This window comes from Crassostrea angulata, chromosome 10 (genome assembly GCF_025612915.1).
Source record: "Crassostrea angulata isolate pt1a10 chromosome 10, ASM2561291v2, whole genome shotgun sequence".
Lineage (NCBI taxonomy): Eukaryota > Metazoa > Mollusca > Bivalvia > Ostreida > Ostreidae > Magallana > Magallana angulata.
In genome coordinates this window covers 14,490,057-14,504,719 of record NC_069120.1, presented here as the reverse complement: position 1 = coordinate 14,504,719, position 14,663 = coordinate 14,490,057, and the positions used below count along the sequence as shown (strand labels likewise).

General features: G+C 32.9%; 1 protein-coding gene and 1 long non-coding RNA gene across 3 annotated transcripts; one reads left to right on the top strand and one right to left on the bottom strand.

The window, feature by feature from the left end:
* The first annotated feature begins 1,014 nt into the window (after positions 1-1,014).
* Positions 1,015-13,657, top strand: LOC128164636 (uncharacterized). The gene is made up of 2 exons (XM_052828580.1): positions 1,015-1,357; positions 12,991-13,657. The coding sequence occupies exons 1-2, from the start codon at positions 1,018-1,020 to the stop codon at positions 13,437-13,439; spliced, it is 789 nt and encodes a 262-aa protein (XP_052684540.1). The 5' UTR covers positions 1,015-1,017; the 3' UTR covers positions 13,440-13,657.
* LOC128164637 (uncharacterized) lies at positions 8,932-12,200 on the bottom strand. Of its 2 annotated transcripts, XR_008240977.1 has the most exons (4): positions 12,123-12,200; positions 10,996-11,125; positions 10,176-10,316; positions 8,932-9,538 (listed from the first exon to the last, which is right to left on the bottom strand). It is a non-coding gene; the product is annotated as an uncharacterized LOC128164637 (long non-coding RNA). The 2 variants fall into 2 exon arrangements; XR_008240976.1 differs by lacking the exon at positions 12,123-12,200 and having other exon boundaries at positions 10,996-11,444.
* Positions 13,658-14,663: the final 1,006 nt, after the last annotated feature.

Sequence of the window (14,663 nt, the reverse complement as noted above, 5' to 3'; positions counted from 1 at the left end):
TTCACGGTCTAGGACTCGGCAAAGCCTCGTCCTAGACAGTGAATCTTGTCCCCTCGGTGGAATTTCACTATCCCACACTCGTAATAATGAATGATTCTATTAATATTGCATGTGCTTATACTCAGACTTATAGAATCGAATTTGAAAATCCAGCAGATGATATACATGTTGTTTTAACTTTCTAATCTTTTAATGCTTTAATTGAAAAGAAAACATATATTTACTACTAAAAGGGATCAACCCATCAGAATTGATATTGTATTAAAACTATATCTGAATGTGGTGCACCCCCCCCCCCCGGGCCCCCGCCCCCAAATAAACCACAGCTACAAATAAGAATAAACCAAATAATTTAGTTCTGCAATGTCATGCCCGGAACTTCAATATAACAAAGGCATTGCATTGTTTCATCAATATCCAAGGTATATGTTTCCTACAAAGATGAATAAATAACCGATCGCGAAAAGACCGAAATATTCCATAGTCTATTGTTGATCGCTTGAAACCCATCTGGATCGAGAGGAAAGACACCTGATACGATATGAAGATGGAAAATAACAATTTATGGCGAAACTAAACTTTGTGGTGATTTTATTTTCGGTTTTAGCGCATAAAAAATTATTCAGGGTTCCGGAGATGAACAGCACACTTTTTGATCAATCATATATAATTAGTTTTCTATAAAATATTATTTGATATACATAAGCTTTTCGTTTCTATAACACGACGTTCTGAAGAAAGGGTCTGTTATTTGTCATTTTCACTAAACAATTTTTATACTCAGTATTTCATTTTAATAATTCAAATATGTTTGCTACCAACGTCTTTATTTGCATACATATGTTCCTACAGGCCTCTAAAACAGTATTCATACTTTGATTATACTAATAGATAGTACGGGAAACTATCTACCTACATAAAAGGAAGGACTGAAGTTCAAGTGAATGAGCATGCTCCTAATTCCACGTAAGTTATATCACTTCTTATCACTCTTGGCACAAGAGATTGAGAAACTTTATGAAGAACATGAACATATGTGTGGTAATTCTGCTGACAGTCTTAACGACTGAAAGTGTGGCACTTATTGACAATGATTATGAAGCTGGTTATCGAGAAATAAGAACAATTTTGTTCAAACAACAAGAAGAAATTCGAGAACTTAAGAAAATTTCGCTGGTTCAAGAAAAAAAACTTCGTAGTCTGGAAAATGAAAACGAAGCTTTGAGACGCAATGTGGATGAACTGAATGCTATTGTTTTGAAACTAGAAGCCTCCAGACCTACCACTAATCCTTCCGATGATATTAACTCAGTGTCCAATACCTCTTCGTTGCAAACACGTCAAATAGATCATTCTGGTAAGCAAATAAGTTATATATATGTTACACTGGCGTCGGAAGCAAATTGAAAGTGGGAGCTAGACTAATCCTCAGAAATATTGACAAAAAAGTAATTCCCAAAATCATGGAAATCCTCATCCGAGCTCATATACCCAAATTTTTCTTTTCTAAAATCATGATATTCCTAATCCGTTGGGGGTGGGGGGGGGGGAGGCTAGTATGCTTCTGAATCCAACTTCTCAATCTTTTAAGGTAAATTTAGGAACAATAATCTTTCCTGCGAGAAAAAGTGGGGGGGGGGGGGGGGGGGGGGCTGAACCCTCTATCATGCTATGTTTCTAATGGTTAGGTATAATTTTGCAAAAAAATATGAAAATTACCAATTTGTTTTTATTTTTTCTCAATCAAGCTTCGCTTATTAATAATCAACGGAAATTCCTTTTAAAAATCCGGAAATCATCTGTATTTTTTGGATTTTACAATCTTACGCATGCGCACTACATTCACGCTAAATCACGGGGGGCTTTTTAGTTTATGTGTCCACAATATCACACTTGCATTGATAAACTCAGAAACGATATTACAAATACGTATAAATTTTCATTGAAAGTTATTCTGTTCATTTAAGGAAATACGGGAGATAACTCTAACTCAGTGCATTTAATATGAAAAATCCCGAGAGTTCCGAATGTCAACATGGTGTGTAAATTCGAAGCGAGTAAATCGTTTGTGATAAGTGTTGAATTCTTTATTAAATTTTTAGATGAAAGGTATTTACTACGAAAGACGAATAGGGCCACTTAAAAAAATATTTTTATCTCGTAATTACGAGATAAGATCTCGTAATTACGAGTTAATCATCTCGTTATTACGAGAAAAAATCTCGTAATTACGAGAAAAGATCTCGTTATTACGAGTTAATTATCTCGTTATAACGAGTTAATTATCTCGTTATTACGAGAAAAGATCTCGTAATTACGAGTTAATTATCTCGTTATTACGAGAAAAGATCTCGTAATTACGAGAAAAGATCTCCCAATTATGAGAAAAAATCTCGTTATAACGAGAAAAGATCTCGTTATTACGAGTTAATTATCTCGTTATTACGAGAAAAGATCTCGTAATTACGAGAAAAGATCTCCTAATTATGAGAAAAAATCTCGTTATAACGAGAAAAGATCTCGTTATTACGAGTTAATTATCTCGTTATTACGAGAAAAGATCTATTTAAAATGTTGCCTTTCATTATTCTAATCTTTTTATGTACATAGTGTATGAACTCCTGCAATGTCTATTGATATATACATACTTAGCATAATCATCGTTTAAAAGCGTACGCATAATTTGATATAAAATCGGATCAAGCAGTTTTAAAGAAATTTCAGAAGAAGTAGCAAAGCAGATTGATTAACAAATTCATCGAACTGTTTATCAATAATTAAGAAGGATACGTGTAATTTGTTTTCAGACTCCAAAATGTTAGAATACAAAATCAATTATTTTCAATATATATGTAGGTTGTGTATAAACATATAAAACACAAATTCGGGTAAATCGTGTATATCTATCCATGACTGAAACTATAAAGTCATTAAAGTTATCTGTAACTTTTACGACTATAGGACTACCTGGTATATTTACTTCGTAGAGGGATTATAATATATATAATATAAATAGTAAAATTACATGAAGTTCTCTCCTTTTATTCATATAAGATAAAATGTCAAATCCAATTATTGATATGTAGAAATTAATGAAAAATGATCGTTGTTATTTTTAAATAATCAAAATTGAATCAACGTTTCTTGAATGAAAAAGACTGAAAGGGTGATCCAGTCGAATTCTTTTCAGAAACGCACCATTTTATGTAGATCTTTTCTCGTAATAACGAGATCTTTTCTCGTTATAACGAGAAAATTATCTCGTAATAACGAGATCTTTTCTCGTAATTACGAGATCTTTTCTCGTAATAACGAGAAAATTATCTCGTAATAACGAGATCTTTTCTCGTAATAACGAGATAATTTACTCGTAATAACGAGATCTTTTCTCGTTATTACGAGATCTTTTCTCGTAATTACGAGATCTTTTCTCGTAATTACGAGATAAAAATATTTTTTTATGTGTCCTTATTCGGCTTTCGTAATTTACAGCCTCAAAATGGTTTGTTATGAATAATTTGAATGTTATTTTTAATGCAGAGCTATTCATTAATTTTCTCCAAAATCGTTTCGGGTTGTCGGAAGGCATTTAACTGTGGAGAAGGCCTGTCTAAGCAGAGTGTAGTGAAATTCATAGCATTATTGTAGGCTTAAAACTTGGTTATGTAAATGTCAACAATAAGGTGTGTCGATGTATCTATTTCGTAAATGTCCGATATCATAGGCAATGTCAACCCTTGCACGCACGGGTCAATTATAATTATATAATTATTGTAATAATAAATTTTTTTCTCATAATTGGTTTGATTCTTTTAATAAAATGCTCAATTAAATAGCATGATAAAATAATTCACTATGTTTTATAATTAGTGCGAAATAATAATCAATAATCGTAACCCATTGATTAGCAAATCTATAGAAACTATTTTTTACATTCATGGAGTTAGTATATCAGTATTTTCTCTACTAAATCTTTTTAAAAAATCAGTTGCTATTTATACTCTACGAACATTAACCCGAATCTAAGTTTTGGTTATATTTTGAAGAGAGAGTTAATTAGATGACCGAATAACTATTATAACTAGGTTTTAAAATTTTTTAAATTAATTACATACAACATGCTATCAATAATTTCTTCCTTTGCCTTTAAATGTACTGTAAGATAAGTTTATTGGCACTGTGTGGCCGTTGCCAATTTCACGACAGACATAATATATATAACGTATCTAGTCAAATGGTTTACGGAAAAAATATCAACATGTAAATTAATTTTATAATTTTTACAATATCTACTTGTTACAGTGACTAAAATAATGAATAATACTCGGTCGATGGATAAGCTTTAATGAAAAAGAAAATAACACAAGGAATTATTGAGTTTTCCAGCGTTTTTTAGAATAGCGGGAAAACATTGTATGATGGGAACTTATTCGATTGTTTGGCCGATGAGAATGTAAAATTAAATTGGGGTTTTAATTCATAGCAAGCGCTCTTCCGAATGTACACGTGTTAATGATGTTTGGGAAAGGGTAAAAACGTTGCAAATGGCGAGGTTTGCCGAGTTCTCTTCACGTTTCGATCCGAGTTCAAATATCGCTTATATTTCAAGATAATTTACACATACATGTATTTCATTTGTCCTGCAATATTAACTTACAATTGACGCATTGAATAATCTTTTTTTCGACATATTTAGAAGCATATCTTTATTCATGGCGAAAACGAAGCAAAATGATGACGTCACTATACATTGTATTTAGCTTTGGTTTATTGGGTTACCTATCACTGGTGTTAAGCCGATATGCGTACCATTTGGTACGCATAATTATCATAAGATGACGACGGCCTCTGCAGGTTCGTAAGTTTACACAACTCTTTTTATTTATTCAGATCGTATTTCAGCGGCAACAACATAAGTGTTTGAAGAGCTACTGAGTCTTCACATGTAGCAACCTATAAAATAAATCAAAACTGCATATTAATTTATATTTTCTTCATTAATGAAAATCCCGATGATATGCGTACCTACAAAAACAGATACACGTACCATAAAACAAATAGGAATTTCTGGATATGCGTACCATCGGTAAGATGTACGTACCACTCATATACAAATTGATAAAATACTTTTCCAAAAAGGCTTTGGTTTTTCAGGTGAGGAGGTTGATATCAAAAGGTGTAAATAAAAACAATGATTAAGAAACTCTTCACTGTTTAATTACTCTAAAAAAAAAATAATAATCAAAGAACACATAATTATACGTCATTGACTCATTGGTTTAATGTTTACATTTTATTGCCACCATGTTTTTCACGCTGGTGACGCAGCAGATTTTGTTTATATGCAAAATATTGTCTTTTTGTGTTTTGCTTCAATGTGCCTCTTGAGAGTAAGATAGAATTACAATCATCCCATTTAACCACCCCCCCCCCCCATCATGCCGGGCCAACTTGTGATTTCGGAGATCTTTCTTATGGACATACGCCTTGGTACATTTGTCGCAGGCATAGGGTTTTTCCTGTTAAATAAAAATATAAATTCAACATGTTTGTGGGTACGTGGATGGGTAGGTGCGCGTGCGTACATGCATGTGGGAGTGTGAATTGTTACTTCATCAAAGTAAATAAATAAAAATGGATTACATTTAAATATAGCAGCAGGCGCGATTTTAATCTGGTCCGCGACAAAAACATTTCTCACATTGACCAGACTTGAATTTGTATTCCTTTGTGTGCTCCAGTATTTTGTGTACTGGTACTTGCATGCCCTGCTTTGAACTAAACATCTTTTCCACAAACTTCACATATCTTGCCATCATCTTTAAAAAAATATAACTACAGAGATAGTTTGTTCACGTAAAATACACATGTACCGTAGACACCATTTTTTGGAAATCACAATAATAGATTGTGCAATATACATTGTAATTTAAACGAAAACCGTTCAGTGTAAAGAAATATTTTCATACCTCTATGTTTATGCTTAGGGGTGCTTGAAATCAAAGACCCATCAAACCCACTAACTGTTTAAACCCGAAAAAGTCTATATTAATGTAAAAAATATTATATTGCTGAGCTTTAATTGATATTTATTTTTTTAAAGGATTTGTATATTTATAATTTATTAAACTGTATATTTCGTAAAAAAAAAAAAATAAAGCAACTTGTTAAATGAAAACTATAAATTAAAAAAAATATATATTTACAAAAGAAATACAGGTGATTTAGATTACCTGATATATAATCAACAGATTACCAAAATCTCACTTTAAGTCCAAATTCAACATTGAAGTCCCAATGATACAGGTTTTTAGAGTCTTTCAATTTGTTTCTCAAAAAATAATTAATATTCAAAACTTGAAAAAATTTGAAAAATGAGTTTGTTTATAAATATAAAATTATAAGAAATACGAACGAATGAAAAAAAAATGTTCAAAATTTCACCATTTAATGAGGAATTCTGTTCATCTGATAAAGCATGAAACAATTAATACTCGGCGTATTTATCATTTTAAAACAATTGACATTAAGTGGATAGGATGATTTCTTGACAACTATTTGAATATTATCTACTTACATGATATTCAATCATTATCGTGTCTGAATTCTCTGAAAAAAGTATTGCCAGAATCCGTCAATCGAGGTTCAGTATTAAGCGTATATCAAAACGATTGAACCGACCGACTAAAAACAAGAGATCAATCAATATATTGAAAATTTGAATGTTTATTTCTCGCTACTATAACGTAACGATATTTGTCCAAGTTCTCAACATACTGACGCTCTGGGGATAACGATAATAAAACAATATAATACAAATGCATTCAACGTCTCAAAACCGCACAGTTCAATGAAAATAAGAAAACACAATATATAATAGGAAAGTAGCTGGTACCTATATCATCAAAATATGGTACGTATATCCGAAAACATAAACATGCCGTAGGTACGCATATCATCGAGATTTTCATTAACGAAGAAAATATCAATTAATATGCAGTTTTGGTTTATTTTATAGGTTGCTACATGTGAAGACTCAGTAGCTCTTCAAACACCTATGTTTTACCCGCTGAATTACGATCTGAATAAATAAAAAGAGTTGTGTAAACTTACGAACCTCCAGAGGCCGTCGCCATCTTATGATATGCGTACCAAATGGTACGCATATCGGCTTAACACCAGTGACCTATGTTAGGTTAATGCAAGGGAGTGCCTCAAGGCTCTGTCCTTGGGTCATTGTTATTTCTTATTTATGTAAATGATATAGCAGATAATATGTTAACATTCTGTAGACTTTTTGCAGATGATAATAGTTTTCAACATGCTGCAATCAATGTACGAGATATAGAATTTAATCTAAATCAAGATCTTTTAAATCTGGAAATTTGGTCTAAGAAATGGCTTTTGAGCTTCAATCCTTCAAAAACCAAAGCAGTTCATTTTAATATTTAAAAAAATACTGTAAATCCCTTGTTAAAATTTCAAGATCGTGATTTGGAATTCGTGTCTTCTGACAAACATTTAGGTGTTATTTTTTCTGAGGATCTTTCATGGACAGTTTATATCAACTCTATTATAGCAAATGCTCAAAAGAAATTGGGACTAATGAAAAAACTCAAATTCAAACTTAATAGAAAGTCACTATCATTGTTATATATATACTTCATTTATAAGACCTGTTAGAATATGCATCTGATGTATGGGGCTGGTGCACTTTCACTGATTCCGAAAGGTTAGAACAAATAATTGATTGCAGCAAGAATCGTCACAGGATTACCTATTTTTGCTTCTAGGGATTCTCTTTATTTCGAAACAGGGTGGGAAACACTTGATAGTAGAAGGAAAAAGTCCAGGCTGAAAACCATGTATAAAATTGATAGAAACTTTTTACCCAATTATGTAATGGACATTTTCCCAAATAAACGTGTTAATGCATCCACTTATTTTACAAGAAATGCACAAAACTATAGTATACCAAAATGTCGTTTACAATTGTATAAATCTTTATTTGTTCCCACTGTTGTTAATGAATGGAATGCGCTTTCAAAGGATGTCCGTGAAAGCGATTCCGTTCGCATTTTCAAAGAAAAAATACATGTTTCTATCATAAATCAGAATGATATTTCCTGTCGAACAAAACCTGATTTTTTTACTTATGGTGACAGATTTTTTAATATTATTCATGCTAGACTTCGTCATAATTGTGTACTAAATAGTGATCTTTTTCGTTGTAATATTATTAATAGTCCACTCTGTTCGTGTGGCAAGCTCGAAGACACTTACTTGTAATAAATATAAAGAGGCCAGAAATATTATGCTTAATGAAATTTTCAATATTGTAAATTTAAATATTGTTAATACTCATGTCCTACTTTGGGGCGACAACGCAATCAGTGTCAGCGAAAACAAACATTGATTTTCTCTAGTTTATCGTTATATCACAGGTACAAAAAGATTTAGTTGATGTTTGTACACCATTGAAAATTTATATATAACTGTCATATGATCTGTTGACCTTGTTGTGCATACATTATTTTTACTGAATTATATACTTGTATTGGGAGAGGACGATCTAAGTTTTTGAACTTGTGCCCAATCCCTGTTGTAATTTTTGTAAAATAAAAATATGTTCAAATCAATGCAAGGGGTATGTGCGTAATGTGTGCATAAATATGTTATGTGTTTTATATTTAAATTATGTTGTGCTTTTTCATGAATTCCATTTCTGCATTAAATCATCTTCGCTAGCCCAGGGTGACGATCCACGGTGTTTCTCTATTCACATTCATTAATTTCAGCTTCTCTGTTTACACGTTTCGTAGAGGCCGCCATGTTTATCGAGTATGGGAGTAAGACGAATTTTCATTGGATAAAAATTATTAAAGCTAAGGCACGTAACTCTTTACAAATCGATAGACGGCGCGGTTAATATAGGGAAAAGAGTACCAATTCATTTCCCATAGGGCTCAATGTTAACCTAAACCCACCTGGCTAGTTTGCTATTATACTTACAGACATATCCTTGGTCACATTTGAAAGTTCATTCCAAGCACTAACACAAAATCAATAGAAATACATAGGGTCCCATGGCGTTTATAGGTCAAAATTGAGCTTGTTTACAACTTACAGCGATCCGCAGCAAATAAATCCAAGTCCCAAAATTGACACCCATCCCCTATTTCAACCCCTCTTATTTCTTCACTTTTTGCAGTACTTCTTCAATCCATCATTCATTTTAAACAGTGATAAATTTACTTTGAAATAATCATTATTTCTGCAATTAATTCAGCCAATCACCTTAGCCATACCTTTTTCTGCGCGGCTCAATCTTGTATTAACACTTCTCTGATGTCAACATCCGGTGCATTGGTACTCTCATTCCTATACTCATAATTTTACTCACCTCAGAATTAGGCAAATTTGTGTTTTTTATGAACGTTATACATACCTCTAATTGTGTGTGAAACTTGAGTCCTGGATCTTGATTTATATTTATGCTGTGCTCGTCTGAGTATCAGGCTCTCTCCCTCGGCAGATGCTGTAATGAGAGTGGGCTCACAGTGAGACTCAAGATGAATTGACTGCTTTTTAATGACTTTAACAAATAAAATACATGGAAAAACAGATTGAATGTGTTTGTTTAAATGTATTAAAGGGTATCATGAACAAATTTGATAATTTTTTTAAATAAGGGTGGATTCTACCCAGAATTTGAGAAAACCTGTTAAAATAGATGAAAACCTGGTGAATTATGCAAATTAAACAGGCTAAATATTGACTTATATGTAAAAAATATTCACATCATAAAAATTTAATCATTATTGACTCTGATTAGCCAAATAATCCTAATCTGGCCTTTCCTGTTGATTTAGCAGGTGCGAACAATATCACCACCCCCCAGTCTAATGCAGCTTAGAGAACTAGCAGGTGCCCCCTGTCATTTTGTATTACAGTAATTTTGAAAAAGGAGAGGTACATATTTTTGACATTATATTACAGCTCAGTCATTGTAGTAATAAACAGAACTGATAAATTGTAAAATTTTTGGAATTTACACCAAGAAAAAGAGAATTTTTTGACAATGTTAAAAAATCTAGAAGGGTAATTGTTCTGGTTTGATACCACAGATATGCCTCACAGTAAAGAGACAGAGACTAGTATACTAATAATTTTACCTGCATCATGAAGAAAAATATCTGTCATGATGGATCAGATGGGTACGGACTCTCTGTCAGCGGTATAAAGGGACAAAATGACTCCGCCACCCTGGTGCCACCATCTCCGAAGACCGAGGAGGCAAAAAAATGAAAATCCTCCTAAGTGCACGAATGAGAGAAAATCAGTGTTACCAGTTATTCATTGTACAAACCAATGTTTATACATCAATTTTTATCATACATGCCTTACAAATATACATATATATCATTATTACATACATAAATACAAAATTAAATGATTATTCAGGGGTGGGGTACATAAAAAGCACAATTACATGAAATTACATGTAATTACATGTATTACCACATGTGATTTATGCAGTCAGAATAACATTCAAGTAATAAATTTAAAAATAAGATGCAGCTAGTCTAAAAAAAAGAAATTGCATCATGTTGAAATTCTGCAACACTGACCAGTAAGCCAAAGGGAAGTAAATCTAAAAACTGCTGTCTTGTTCTCTACACTGTTGACATTTTCAAGCATTTGAACCATTAAAACTTCACAAAAAGTCCCCACCAAACTCATAAAATATTATCATGCAAATAAAGTATATTCCATATTCAGTTGACATGAGTCCCAGGTGTCACCCCAAGACTAGAAAGTGGTCCCCATTCTGTTTCATGTGTAATGATCATGTAAATTAAACATTCCCTTTCCCAAGCCTCTTAGGGGGGGGGGGGGGAGACATATTCCCAAACTCTAAACTGTATTCCTTCTAGCCCAAAAAACTCCAAATCATTTAACTGGCGATAAAAAAAATGAAACATGGCAACCTACCAGATGCTGACACTGTTGACAGTGGATGTAGTCTCAGGGTGTATGACGCAAACCTTCTTTTACATCAACCTCAGTGCACGAGACCACTTCAGGCTTGAACGAAGACTGCGGAACTCCTCTGCAAGGATGGCTGAAAAGTATGGGAGGCAGTTTTTGATCCGAATCACTCTTTTGATCAAGCTGCGCAATCCATGTACAATAAATGGTCTGCTGAAAAATAACTCAGATGAACTAAATTGGCATTGGCTAGCATCATTTAATCTATTTAAAAAGACTATAGACACTTCTGAGAAGTCAATGGTAATATGGAGCGCACAAAAATAATAGAATATCAGAAAAAAGTCTGAGTTAAACCTAAGTTTGGTCCAGATTCTATATTGAACAGATGGTCAGTCAAGATTTATCTCAAAAATCTTGTACAATTAAAATAAATATACAAGGCTTAGCAAAGAACTGCAATAATGGAGTGCAACACAGGTGATCAACAATTATTTTATCCAATTTACCATAAAACCCCACATTTTTTTGCTTTTATTCTTGCCTGGTCACCTTTCCATTACCCTTTACACTCATTCAGTACCCCCCCCCCCCCTCCCCTTATTTTGAAGATGACAGCCACTCCCACCCTCAAATTTACATCTACAATTTTACTTCTACTGTTTTAAAATGTTATATTTGCTCTTTTCAATATGAAATAATTAACCTTTTTCAATTTTTAAGCTACAAAACATTTAAAAAATAGGGTCTCTATAGGGAAAAGAGTACCAATTCATTTCCCATAGGGCTCAATGTTAACCTAAACCCACCTGGCTAGTTTGCTATTATACTTACAGACATATCCTTGGTCACATTTGAAAGTTCATTCCAAGCACTAACACAAAATCAATAGAAATACATAGGGTCCCATGGCGTTTATAGGTCAAAATTGAGCTTGTTTACAACTTACAGCGATCCGCAGCAAATAAATCCAAGTCCCAAAATTGACACCCATCCCCTATTTCAACCCCTCTTATTTCTTCACTTTTTGCAGTACTTCTTCAATCCATCATTCATTTTAAACAGTGATAAATTTACTTTGAAATAATCATTATTTCTGCAATTAATTCAGCCAATCACCTTAGCCATACCTTTTTCTGCGCGGCTCAATCTTGTATTAACACTTCTCTGATGTCAACATCCGGTGCATTGGTACTCTCATTCCTATAAGCTACTAAATCTGCCAAGGGTGAATAGAGAAACACCGTGGATCGTCACCCTTGGCTAGCGAAGATGGCATTAAATGTACGTCCGGTGTGACGACGAAAAGTGACCACCGTAGAATACTGACCAAGGGGTTATTTTTCTAATGTTTGTTCAAAGATATTTATGTTTATTGAGAAGGAGATTTTTGAAAATTTCTCAAAAAGTCTCAATAATTCCTCATTATCTCCCCTTAGAAAAGGGAGTGGTCCGAAATTTTCAAATTTTTGAATTCCCTTTGCCTAAGGGTGCTTTGTGCCAAGTTTGGTTTAAATTGGCCCAGTGGTTTTGTTGAAATGTTGAAAATGTAAAAGGTTTACAGACAAAATGTGATAAGAAAAGGTCACGAGCTTGTTTTCTATCTCTCTGTAATTTTGTCATTCAAATTGCATTTATTTTGTATTAAAGTTTACAGACCCATGCGCGGAACTACTGAGTGTATGCTTCGGACACCTCAGACACCCCTCGCAAACAGCAAGCACAATTATTCCTAAGACCCCCCCCCCCCCCAAAAAAAAAAATAAATAAAAAAAAAAAAAAAAAAAAATAAAAAAAAAAAAATATATATATATATATATATATATATATATATATATATATATATATATATATATATATATATATATATATATATATATATATATATACATGTATATATATATATATATATATATATATATATATATATATATATATATATATCTCTCTGGATCTAAGCATGATTAACCAGAAACATCTTACGATTCATCATTGCAGGGGAATCTTTGTTTAGTAATGGTAAACGGTTAACGACGAGCACTTCAGTAGCTTTCTACGCCTACATGTCTACATCTGAGAATGCGCCGAGCAATCATCACACTCTCGTATTTGACGTCATCAAGACCAATATTGGCGGGGGGTACAACAAACACAGTGGAATGTTTTCGGCACCTGTCGCAGGTGTCTACGTGCTGACATGGACTATCTATTCTGGCGATAATGGCAAAACTGCATTTGGTATATTTGTCAATGATGACATGGTGTGCAGCACATTCGGTGAAACAAACGATGTTGATTATGACTATGATTCTGATACAGGGGTCATCGTGGTGTCACTAAACCAATATGATGACGTCTTCATCCGATCCATAATGACGTGTTCTACAAACATTGTTAGCTTTGCCTGGAACACAAGAACTACGTTTGCAGGATGGAAACTAGACTGAATTAAAAGCAAACTTATGTACAAATATTCAGAAACAGTTTGACAATTTACTTTGCTTTGATTAATATATACTTTCAAGTTTCTTAACTATGAGCAATTGTCTTCATAATCAAAAAAAAATTATATATGGAAGGATGATATAACATTAATTTTGTCATCTGCATTCTATTTTATCAATGAATAATAAAAAATCTACCATGACATTAATTTCAAATTAGAATGGAGGGAAAATACACACCCTGATTAGTGTAAATATCTTGAATTGTTTTTAATACACGATTGGCGCATTATTGATGATAATCATACACCCAGTAACATGAATTTCGTTTTTGGTATATGGACATGCCCTTTCAATGAATAAAAATGAAGAGAGTACAAATGAGGATAATAATGTATACTCGATCCGTCCCGAGTTTTTGCTTCCACCACTTTTCGCTTGATATTTCGATAATAATAAATACCTTTGTGCTCAAACTACGTTCATCCAATAATATGAAAAATGTCCATATTATCTGTTTTGAAACGCCCCCTCTACTGCTTCAGGTTTCAATACACATCATAAAATAGAAAGTCTACGGGGATTTTGCATTGCATCAGCTATTAATACGCCTGGATGATAACGTTTTAAACTTGCGCGAGGTGTCCCGAGTACTTCCGAATGGATAAAAGATGTAAACATTTCCCATTATAAATCTCCGTAAGAAATTTGTTTACGTTCCTGTAAACTTTTAAGAGTGAAAAGGGATAATTTGTCAATGAAGATATCTTGTGTATTTTCCATTTCACTGATTTCAACTGTACTTCTTTCACAGGTATGTGTATTTTACCAAAATTTCACCAGCTGAGGTAAAGTGTTTGCAATCAGAAATAACACATGTAAAAATAAACCTTGCAAACAACGTGCTCGCGAAAATGAAGATAAGTGGCATATATATAATACGTCGAACACACTTACCAAAATGTATGCCACGTGACACAGGTGAAGTTCAAACCAGGTAAATATTCAATATATAATGACGGGATATCATTTTAAACTACATGTAGTTATATATACATGTATTGCTAGATAGCAATAAAAGTGAAGAGAACCAAATTCACAGGACTGACAACATATAAAAAGTCGGTCATTTTGCATGTTAAAATTTTTGAAAGAGTTATCTCCGAATGATGAAAAAAGGAAAATTTTAATTTCGTCAAAATATCAGCGGTGAAATTTTCATTTTAT

Coding starts and splice junctions, on each gene's coding strand:
- LOC128164636 (XM_052828580.1), top strand. CDS start 1,018: ATGAAGAACATGAACATATGTGTGGTAATTCTGCTGACAGTCTTAACG. Junction 1,358..12,990: donor ACGTCAAATAGATCATTCTG/GTAAGCAAATAA, acceptor TCATCATTGCAG/GGGAATCTTTGTTTAGTAAT.